We start from the raw sequence: 12,667 nt of genomic DNA on the forward strand, positions 1-12,667 counted from the left end.
GAAAATAGCTATCGTTAAGCTATTCAAACATTAAAACTTTGTTTTATTAGATTCAATTAAGTTAAAGGAATATGTAATTAATTTTACATGATTCAACGCTTAAAAATAGCTATCGCTGAGCTATCAAAAACATATTCATTATGATGTATCAAGCAATTAAAAACTTATGTACTAGCTAAATCTGAATATCTTCAATGATGTTTTAAAAACACTTTAGAAAAAGCTAGCTAAATATAATTTTTGTAAGCGACCATTTTTTTTTATAATATGATTGAGTTACTCGTAACGTAAATAATCTATCAATTAGCATCATTTTAATTGAATTAAGTAAAAAGAAAATCTTATTTTAAAACCTATAGTAAAATTGTTTTAGAAGATTTGAATCAGGACTCAAATAAGTTTTGATTATAAAAAGGGAACGCTGTAATCAAAAGTTAAAACGAATAGAATGATGGAACATATCTGTGTCAATATAAGTTTTGTTTACGATGAACGAATTTAACTTTTGCAGACGGAAAACGTAAACAAAACAAGGTACGTCAATTTACCTGCTAACTCAGATATGTCCTATCAAAACTACAAATATTATAAAGAATAAAATTGTCATATATTGAAGATGTACCCATATTGATTCTAGCCCACTTTCGTTTAAAAACACAGTGATAAAGGCCTTATTGACGAAGAAAATAAGATTCTTGAGCCTTAAATAGCGGCTAACGAATGCAATAATGGGCATATCAACAATCTATAACATAAAAACAGTCATATAAAACAAACGGGTTACTATATTTTATCACTTTTATATAAATTCTCTTGGAATTTAGCGGTAAAATTAAACACTCGAACGCAAGCTCCGCTCGCAAAGACAATTATTATATAAATGAGCATAATTACTGGGCCGCCAGCTTTTTATAACCTCGCTCAAATCCAACCCCTATCACTTTTGACCGCCCAAACATAAACAAAGGGTTGACAACTTATTGTTACGTAAAATTTAATTACGGACGTCGAACGATATATTTTATAGATATTAAGTTTAAAAGGTACACTTGATAGCGACGTAATGTAAGATATTAGTCTTTAAAATGATTAAAATTTATTCATGTTAGAAATAACATAAATACAGCTAATACCAACAATGGTATAAACCATATGTACATATACAAAATATACAAACAAAGGGTTACCAACTTTTGTTAGTAAAATCTTATATTTTTACACATATACGAGTAATGTAACCAAAGAAAATAATACGATATGTAAATACTAATTGTACTTATACATTTTTATATAAAATATTGTTTATATTCAGGAAACAGTTATATTTAACAGAAATAGAGATAACTAACCAATCCATTATAGGTCTATCTGTAACGAAAGAATTTCTAGAATATCCCAGGGATAAAAGGATTAATAAAAGATTATTAAAACTTCTTTTGTTTAGATTACCATAGCCAGGATACCCCAAGGAACCGGTTGGAGCACGCGCACTAACTCTTTTTAGGATCTACCATGGACCAGCCTGGAGATAACCTAGATGATCATGGAGTATTGGAGCCCTACCACCACCCTACCTTGGACGGATTGCGGTTGTGTTCCTGTCAACACCTTGACACAATAGACGAGAACAACAACATCATCACCACACCTGAGTACGATGGATTCTCAGAGAACCTGTCCATCACCATCAGGAATTTCCTGTTAAATACAGCCCTGAATACCAGAGAAGATAGTAGAGTGGAGACCGATAGTGACACCAGCTCCAGCAGCACACTATCCCTCTCTACCGATGACCTCAACCAACTCTACTATGACCTGGAAAATCACTCAATCACCTTGGACGAGAATGGAAACGAGGTAGCACAAGTGGACGCCCTTGGCTACATATCTACCTCACCCCCAACCTCAACCTACACTTCGAACGAGAGCACTTCACCACCTAGTTCATCATCAGAAGAAGCTGAACTATCCAGAACAACCAACGCAAAAACATTTATTGATGTGACAAAGTTAGATAAAACTAAACCCCTCAAGAAAAGAATGTATTCTATTTGGGAGGTTTATCATCTTGTATACCCAGCTATGAAGATACGCAAATCATACTTTCTTAATGGAAAGCGTATTTAACTTAGCTTGGAATACATTTATAGTTTAATATATATGCCTATATACTGGGACTACTAAACTTTTTCTTTTTCTCTTTTTTCTTTTTTAACAACTTACCCCCATTGGAGATGCGATCCTCAATTTTCAAATTCTTTGAACGTACATATGAGACTTTTACAGAAATGCTTCGCATCCACAACTATCTATCTATGCTTGATATAAAATCAACACTATATAGATCATATTATGAACCTTTGATTGACACGTGCCCTGCAATTAACTAGTAGCACTCAGGGGCAAGACACAATTACTTTAGCTAGGCCCAAGGCATTATTTGTATCAATTTATGCATTCATAGGCCTGTCTCTACCTATATGACACCATATATGGGTAACGAAAGCCTATTCATGGTAATCTGTATGTGATTTGCTAATAGTATATGTTTATTAAAGATATTATGTTTATAGTTAATGTAATCATATAAACAACCAGTACATATATGTATGCCTACAACTATGCCTGATTTACGTCACATATTAACACACAGATATTTAATTGCACAGACAAACACTAAAATCCTGGTCCAGAGCTAATGTTATAGCATGTACCTCTTGAATTTATTCAGTTATTTACTAACTCTCCTACCATCAACTTCTCTTTCTGGCTTTAAAAGGTAATGACTTAGTTGTTTGGCATGCATTGTAGTTTAAATTTAGGCCCCTTAGTACTTAGCATGAATTGAGCTCAGGCCTTATGTTAGAACTCTAACACTTAGCACAATTCACTGCTTGGGACTTAGGGCACATTTCTGTCCTACTCTACTTATAATTTTAACACTTATCCTGTAAATATTTTCATACTTAACTTATGCACTTGTGATATAAATACACTTTATAAAAACATTTTCCTTCCTTAATACTTAATATACTTATATGATTCTGATCGAATATCAAAACCAACCATTTATTCTTAGGTTAAAGCAACATAATACTTCGCGTGGGTCTTTTGTTGAGCTTCCACCAGCTCAACCAAATTCGTATTATACTTGTGGGAATAGAGGGTTAAGCATTCTAAATAAGCGAACCGACGATGAGAATGTCTATGTGTATTGCATTAAAATTAGGTTTTAGTAGTACTCATAGAAGAGCGGTCTCCATACCTAAATATGGACAAACGCCCCATTCGCACACACAACACATTAATGTTATCAAAAATATTAGGCTTTATCATGCAATGATAGCCGCTGGATTAGAACTGGTTCTAAGCCATACTAAAAAATCATTATAGCTTCGTATTACAAAAATTTAACATGAATAATAAAATAAAAACCATAAAATTAATACCAGTTTTGTTACCCCGGCCTTTGGCCCCTCGGGGCTTACAATGCTGGTTTTAATTTTACTATCAGCAAACATTTGTCTGTAATACGTTGCAATAAATAGCTATTCTTTCAATAAAGTGTATTCGTTTTCTTTGAAGCTTTAATATTTCCATTTCATGTATTTAAATTGTAAATTTATCAAGAATAAAAATTCATTCTGAAATATGCCTTAACGAATGGATTTATTATTACTTGGATCTTACAACAGATTTTATTGCATTATAATAAAGTGAAACTTGGAGATGGCTAAATTAATGGTCCCTACATCCACACCCTTCTTTATAAACGAACTGACCAATAAGTCCAAGTTTGCAACCTAAATTGAAGACAATTTTTTCTCTGTCATAATATCCACCTGTATTTTATATCCATCCCTAAACGATAAACTAAATATATTTTTTCGTTCGTATTATTTTTCTATACAATCATATATGTTTAAATGACAATAAATGCTCTACTGAGTACTGTTTGTCGCATGGGCATCCAAGCTTTTTCATTTGGGGGGAGTAAACACTCCTCCCCCCCCCCCATTGGACGTCCTTGGAGTGTCGAGCACCTTAATTAGTTGGGTTAGTTTTTTCTATACGTGTCTAATCCCTGTGGGGCTGCTACCCAGTACCAAACATAAGATAACCTAATCTAGCCTAAGGTAACGACCAACACAACCCAATAAATATCCCCACTCTATATTTCAAAAAAGAGGGGTGGGGGGGAGGGTTGTGCTTGATAAATTTAAATGAATTTATTTATTTTTTTAATTATAAAGTATATTCTTTTAACAGCTTATAACTAACTACTGGCTATCCCTCTAGAGACCTCTAGGTGCCTATAACAGGGGGGTGTGTCGACTCCCTCACTCTTAATAGAAGTTTTAAAATAAAAAAAGTTAACATTTTTTGGGGGGTTTGGGGCAATTTTCTTGGGGGGGGGGGTACCCTCCCCCAATATATTTGAAAACCTTCCATGGACCTGTGAGAAGCCTCACTGTAATGGAAGAGAACCATATCGGTTCAGCGGTTACTGAGATCCTTTGCTAAAGACAAAAAAAGGTTATTACTATATAAAATAGGATTAAGGGAAGGAATTCAAAATGTATTTAAATTTCTTATTCTATTAATTGATGGTATTTAAATGTAAGTATATTACCCCATCCTTTACCCCTGTATCTACTACATACAAAATATCTGAGTGGGTTTTATATTTTATTATTTTACTATGTTATGTAAAAATATACTCTTATATATGAATGCATTCATTGTTCTTAAGATTATATGTTTTTAAATACTAGCGGATACGCCCCTGGAAGGCTAATAAGGAAAAAGTTATGAGTGGTTTTAGAGTGGATTTATCTTTGGAGGATATAAATACCCCTCCCCGAACAGTTTTAAACCTTCCCCGTTCCTGTCAAAAACCTTCACCGTAAAGGAGAACCATAACGGTTTATCGGTTAGCGAGATCCTTCACTACACATAGACATTATAAAATAATATTTTTTCGAAGATGAGCTTCCTATTCCTCCATAAAATATCATAGCACTTTTGTTTAACTCGTGGGGATTTTCCTTAAAAGGCAGAGCTCATTGAGCCAGCAGTTACTGAGATCTTAAGCTCCATCCGGACAGACAGACATGGTTCCACTTAATAATATATACTTAGTTTGCTTTGTTAATATCTCAAACATATGTACTAGAATATATATTTGAAAAGAAAGTTTTTATTAAAAAATTAAGAACTGTCCAACAAAAATCTATCTGGCTTTAAAACTTTATTTTGTTGGATTATTTTCTTTAAAACTTTTCTTTTTAATATAATGCAGCATTTTGTCTTAACAATTTTAAAGTCTACACGAGTTGAAATCCGAGAGAGAGAGGGGTCAATGGGCTGTTTATTACCTGGTCCCCAAAGTTTCATAATAACGTTTTCTTTTTCGTTGGCTTAACAACTTATTGAATTTTAATTTGTTGGCTTAATTTGTTGAGCAATCAAATGTTTAAACCACTAATTTTAATCTACAGAAGGTATAATTTTATTATCAGCATTGGGATATACATCATTATATCGGCCATTGTCTTCTCCCTTTGGATCCTTGAGTTAAAATAGATGTACATATGCATTTAAACAATAATTTTAAATTTATATTCTTTTATATTCAAACCACATATATTAAATAAATATCTCTAAAAGGATATGGTATCCATAGTTTGATTTAATGAACAATCAGGCTTTGGACAATCATGTTATTGAATAACAATCGATTTTTAATGGACTTTGTATTTTTGGATGTTGTTATTCTTGTTAAAAATTACTCCAGTCTTTTTCAATACTCTCCTCCAAAACTTTGACACGTTTTATACAAATTTTAAAGTTTTTCGGATTATTAAAAAACGCTCCAGGCTTTCAAGTCTATTAAATTTATAAAAGAAAAAAGAGCACTTAGTAGATTTAAAAATTGAATCTTTTTTAACAATTTGTATTTATTATGTATTTAATCTTATTTTTGATTCAATTACATTTATATGAATTAACTTGTTAATCAACTAGAAGTTTTTTAATTTACAGTCCAATATACCCTTGTTTAATTATTTTAATTATACATTTTAGAATTTTTAATTTACATGATATATCTTTTGATCTATTTACCTACCATTTAATTTCTGATTTAATTTAAGCCACTTATAACAAATTTCTAACAAAGTTAAACAATATTTAAGTTTTATCAAAATAAGGAAGTAATTTATTTTGTTAGTTCTTACTTCGCTCATAGTTTTAAGTAGATTATTTGGTGCATTCTCTCAAAGTGCATCTCGAACATTGACTCCCCTCCCCCCTTATTATTAAAATAAATTAAATTAATGGAATTTTTTTCTATGTGCTATAGTTTTTTTGGAGACCACAATCCTACCGGTCCTGGGGTGGCTTAATCCTGCGGGAATATACTTTACCCACTATAACTAAACCTAATTTGACCTAAACACAAAAACAAGAGAAATCCTCTTCCTCCCCCCCTCATTTGATTTGAAATTTTTAGCAAAATAAAGGGAGAGGATATGGCATTTTTAGGGAAACCTTTGTTTTTCCGTTCTTCTTGGTTGTCTCGCAAAACTGAAAAAAACTGTTAGTTATTCTCGTGACACCCTGTGTATGTATTATATATTTGTTTTTCTTGGAACACCCTGTGTATGTATGTATATATTTGTTTTAGTGTTGGAGAATCAAATCATGGACAAGTACAACTTTACAGAGGTAACTTTTACTTTTATAACAACTATGTAAAACTTTTGTCTAAAGATCATACAACAGGCTTTGCACATTAAGGCCCTCTAAAGGCACTCGAGGGAAATGGGCGGAAGACGAACTTACACTTTGGAAGCTCTTATTAGTGCCTATCAAAAAAATTATGTCATTTAATACAAACGACCAATGATAGGCCAATACACAGGCTGGCAGGACAGTATAAATTTTAATTGAACTATGCAATAGTAGACCAGTATTGTAATTTACGATCCTCCTTTCCAGATTTTTAACCTCCTCCTCACAAAAAAAATAGACGGAGTGCCTATAAAATGATGGCATACTGGCCTACCATTGATTAATAAAAATATATACTGGCCTACCATTGGTAATTTATTATTGCATTGGCCTATCATTGGTAAATTGTATTGTATGACGTAATTTTTTATAGGCACTATAAAGAGCTTCCTTGTGTTAGAAACCAACCTTACATTATTAATTATCTGTTTAGGTTGACTTCAAAGTAATGGAAGAAGTGGTGTTGCTGTACAAGCCGTACAAAGCTGGTAAACCCTGGAGATTTGCTGGTTCCTTCTATTATGCTACCACAGTACTTACTACTATAGGTTTGCATTTTAAATTAAAACAGGCAAAGCTTCTTTACATTGATAGATTGTCATGCTGTTATTTAAATTAGTAAGTTTTATGTCGGAGGCTTAAGATTTAAAAAAAAAATATCGAAATAATTGATTTTTTCCTTTTTAGGTAAGCTCCAAATAAGTACCAAGATGGTTTTAGACGTTTTTTGAATCCTGCAATGGTTTTAGACTATTTTCGTATTTGCCTCTTTGGGTACAGATTCCTTAGATTATTAGGGAGCATCCGCTAGTTTATTAGAAAGAACAGGTTCTGAGACAATTACAAATTGCCTTTCAAAGCATTTAATTTCTTTCACAAAATAGTAGGGCTCGGCAGCCACGCGTCAGCCGCGTGTATGTCTCGTCACTTTAAAACTTTGAATTTAGCTGGAAGTCTAAACCTCTTCTAAAACACGCAATTTTAGAATATTATTTGCTCACAGGCAGGTTTAAATTTTAGGCTTATGTGCGTCTGTGACGCTGCTGCCGAGCCCTATGAGTATAATGAAAGATTTGATCTAAATGTCTACATTTAAATCTGCCAATGTCCTAAAATACACTTTAAAGCTTAACTTTTCTTCGAAATTATATTTTTAAATGAAAAGAAATTTTACGCTAAAAACATGTATTTTAAAATCATTTTACTTAATTAGAAATTAAATTTGTTACCTATTTCTGTATATAATTTTTTGGGACTTACTTTATTGTTAAATTTATAATTATAAAGATTGATTATGTCTTTGCTGTTATACCTAAAGAAAATACCTAAATTTTGATGGGAACTTTATTTAATTACATTAAATTTGTTTTACTTATCAAAATATTTACTAATATTTTACAAAATTTAATTTAATTGTTTTATTCATCTTTTTATTTTTGTTAATTAAAAGATAATCTCTGGATTATCTTTTAATTCTTTCATTCATACTTTTTAAAAGCGAAGCTTTTCTATAATTAGGGTCGGTCCGTCCGTCCGTACCTAACGGATAGCTCTTTTCGTTAATTTATCGGGTATGATATGTACGTTCAGCCGTTTGGCAGCTAGCAGCAATTAATATTCATAGATTTTTGGCAATTTTTGTTACCAGCAATATTTTACCGTGCACTGCAGTAGATCTGAAGATTTTTGTGCTTCGCTTTTTATGGGGATATCAAATCCCTGTTTTGATAAATATAAGCAGTTTATTTCTTTAAAAATAATTTAATAATTCAACTTTAGCTGATGATAATAAAAAAAAAATGTGTGTATAAAAAATTGCCCTATAGTTAACATATGTAACATGATGTCCGTAACAAAAGATCTCGCTAACCGCCGTGGACTGAAATACTTATCTTTACAGTGAACTTCTTATTGTTCCAGAGAAGGTTATAACTTTTCGGAGGAGGGTATCTCCACCGCCCATGTGCAAATTCCTAGGCCACCAAAATTTTCATTTATGGTTTTAGCCGCTTTTAGTCTTCAATTACATAAAGTATTTCCTCAAAATGTATAAACTTATCAAAGGACAGTTAAAAATCTAAAATTAACAAGATTAATTATTAAGGTTATGGTCATTCCACACCCAAGACACCCGGAGGGAAAATCTTCACAATGATCTATGCTACCATAGGTATTCCTCTGGGGCTTATCATGTTCAACTCTATAGGTAAGATTTGGTCAGAGTTAGGCGTGAATTTATAAATATCGAGATTCTAAATGTTTATATAGAAAATTTTAAGATTTTGTTTCTTATGTGTTTTCATCGCATATGATTGTATTTTATTTATCGGATCCGAGTCCAAACCAAGAAAAGGTATAACCAACAATTAAAATCAATAGAAAATGGGACCAGATAGAAATTTTGTCATCCTTATAATAAAGTAAAAGTTTGTTTGATTGTTTGTCTGTTTGTACTGAAGGATCTCGCTAACCGCTGAACCGATCAGGTTCTCTCTAACAGGGTAGCATCTCATATTTCCCGGGAAGGTATATAACTATTTTTGTGGAAGGTATCGCCGCCCATCTAATAGAAATAGTCCATAGAAAAAAATAACCCCCAACCTCCCCAAACTCCCTCTCCTAAAGTGCCTCTCTGGGGCGTAGCCGCTAGCTACTTATAGAACAGAACCCCCAAAAAAACAGATGTAATCACGAAATCTGATTATCTTTAGAACGTATAACCGCATAATCATGCAAACTACATAAGCTTTAAGATGTGGTTCATACGTAATATGATGTATTCTTTCCTCTTGGTTATTTAAGATACCCTAGGATGTAACTGTTAGAAAAATGCGGCCACCGCACCTCCTAACCAAGTTTGAAATTTTGTAGGTGAACGGTTGAACAAGTTTTCCTCGCTAATCATCAATTCTTTGAGAACTTCCATCAAGGCTAAACAGCAGGAAACCACAGAGGTTAGAGTATTTTATAGTAGTGCAGCTACTCTACTTTTATTTTTCTATGGTTGGACGTAAGTTTTAATTCAAATCTTTATTTTTTGCATTTTTCTTAAAAGATTAAATTGGTAAAAATTTCAAAGTAAAAACAAATTTATATCAACAAGGATATCATCATCTATAAATAGCGGAACACAAAAAAAGTGACCATGGATAGAGAAACGTGGAAAAAAAGATATTTCTCGTATTCATTCGAATATGGTACTGGATAGGAACCGGTTCTTATCCATACGAAAAAACTATGTCTAGCATCGTATTATATCCAGTTTTCTACGAATATAGAAATGTACAATCATAAGATTAAAACTAGTTTTTTAGCCGGTGCCTTCGGTACCTCGGGGCTAAAAAAAACTGGTTTTAATCTTATAATTGTACATTCTATATCAGAGGAAAGCTGTTTATAATACGATGCGAGAAATAACTATTAATTCATCTATGAAGACAAAGATAAATGTAAATCAAGAAAAACCGGCTAAAAAGCTGCTTTAAAGTAGTCAGACTGCCATGGATGTTATAAACTTAAATATGCCTTTTAATGAGATAAATGTTGACAAGAAAGTCTAACTTTAATAGAAGCTGAGTAAATATCATTTCCCCCAAAGCGCTACGGTTAGACTGACGAAAGAACAGAAATATACAACAGTGTCATCGCTACTAAACAAGGATGACAACATCCATAAAAGCGAAGCATTGAAACGGTAGGACAAACGGACATTAACACTTGTATAGTGTCAGAACTGAATAATCAGAATATACACATAAATGTATAAGAGTCGACACAAAATTTGTTAAAAAACAGCTTAATACAGAATAAACTTTATGGACATACTTACATTTTAAGACTTGATTATAGAGTTGCTTCGCTTATAATATTGTACTTTGTTGTCCCAGGAATCAATATACGAAAAATCAGATCAATCGGATTATTAGATCACATAAAAATTCGTTGTTAACAAAGTAAAAAAAACTTGTTTCAAATGGGCGTACGGATATTCTTGTACTGATTATAGAGTTGCTACGCTTTCCAAATAGTACCTAACTACTACAGGAATCACCATGCAAAGTTTGAAATCGATAGGACAATTCTAACATGCCTAAATTAATGCAAAAAGCTATCCGTTACGGACGGACCGGCCCTTCGCTTCGCTTCTAAAAACTGAAACTTTATATTTTCAGGCTGATTTGATCATTGTGGTATTCTTTCTGTCCTGCCTGATTCTTGGTATTGGCTCTTGGGTATTCTCACAATACGAGGTAAACATACAGTTCATGGAGGTTCAGGTCAGGGATCTAAAGGGATAAGTCAATGGCAGATAAATTGATTTGCATTCCCAATGATAAAACGAAAAATTACCTCTTCTTTAGATTACAATTAGTACTTTAATTAAGCGTTTTAACACTCAACCTAATAAACCAACCAATCAAAATTTAAAAACAGTCACTAAAGTTTTAAGCCAACGAATAAGAATAAGGTTATAATAAAACTTTGGGTACTAGTGCAATAAATATCCCAATGTTCCCTCCCTTCCGGGTTCAGGTAGCTTTTGCAAAAAAATTTTGTCCTTGAAACATTTATTTGCAATGAGTAAGAAAGTATTAGTTGCGACTAAATTAACTGTTACATATTTTACAATTTAATTTAACACTGTAGTATATTTGGGGTTACGTACTGTAGATGAAAGGTCACGTGAGATTGTAATACAAAGCAGTTTACCTAGATTAAAAAATACTTCTTTATTACAGTCTACTGTTCTTTTCATGTTTCTTTAAACAAAAAATTTAAGAATTTGCTAATAAACAGAAATTCATATATTTAATACACTTTGAACATAGCGAAGCGTTTGATAACATATCAAATTAAATTAAAACTTTGGATGCTTAAATTTACTTTGTATAGGTTAGTTCTAAATAAGAAATGTCCAAAATTTGAATCTACATTAGGGGTAATTGTGTTTATCATCATTGCGAATGTTTAAAGATTTTATAATAAGTTTAATTAATTTAGTAATAAATTTATATACATCCCCAATGATAATTCACAAAATTATCCCTTCTATAGATTACAATTAGTGGTTGAAGCGTTTGGATACACTAAATTTTCCAACTAATCAAAATTCAATAAAATTACCCACGGTTGTTAAGCCTATGAATAAGAAAACGTTATTATCAGACTTTGGGGATTAGTGTGATAAACAGCCCAATTTCCCCTCCATATGTATTGATACCCTGATGTGCTAAATATTTTTGAATCTTTAGGCGTACATTTTTGGACATTTATAAACTTTAAAATTTTGAAAGAAAGCATAAAACTAACCAAGAAAATAATGTGAAAACTTCTAGCCGTTTATAAAAGTGTGCTTATGATGTTCAAGTTTTAAGCATTATTGTAATATTTTGATATATGTAAATGCCTAATCCTATTATATAAAATTATCATATTAAATGCATTGCTTTTTAATTCCATGTTTGAAAACACTTACATCTATTAAATATATATAAACTTAAATATGAAAGCTTAAAAATTGTTGCAAAATTATTTTTTCGTACTATTTTGTGTAATTTTGGGTTTTCCATTAATTTTCATTACTTACTACTTATAAATTATGTGTTTCTGCGTTACTAATACAGTTTTAAAACAACAGAAATGACAAAATCCATGCTGTGAAGCATAGAATAAAAAACAAAATAGATGAATAATTTATTTACTACAAGTAGATCAGAAAAAAATCTAACCAAATTTTTAAAAATAGTATACAATTATTTATTAGGCCTAGGGCTTGCCTTAGAGTTAGGGTTAACAAAAGACTCCTAAAACTTCTAGGCTAGCATAAGAAATAATGTTTTTTAAATCATGAGGTTAGATATAAAAAACCTGT

General features: G+C 31.8%; 1 protein-coding gene across 1 annotated transcript in view; it reads left to right on the forward strand.

Moving 5' to 3' along the window:
* Positions 1–12,667, forward strand: part of LOC145331595 (two pore potassium channel protein sup-9-like) — a 74,932-nt gene that overhangs the window by 20,626 nt on the left and 41,639 nt on the right. Inside the window, exons 3-7 of the mRNA XM_080176343.1 lie at positions 6,689–6,729; positions 7,229–7,343; positions 8,900–9,001; positions 9,667–9,749; positions 10,968–11,045. Of these exons, the coding sequence (XP_080032469.1) occupies positions 6,689–6,729; positions 7,229–7,343; positions 8,900–9,001; positions 9,667–9,749; positions 10,968–11,045 (419 nt within the window). The remainder of the gene's footprint in view (positions 1–6,688; positions 6,730–7,228; positions 7,344–8,899; positions 9,002–9,666; positions 9,750–10,967; positions 11,046–12,667) is intronic.

This window comes from Acartia tonsa, chromosome 11 (genome assembly GCF_053477335.1).
Source record: "Acartia tonsa isolate MP-2025a chromosome 11, ASM5347733v1, whole genome shotgun sequence".
Classification (NCBI taxonomy): Eukaryota; Metazoa; Arthropoda; class Copepoda; order Calanoida; family Acartiidae; genus Acartia; species Acartia tonsa.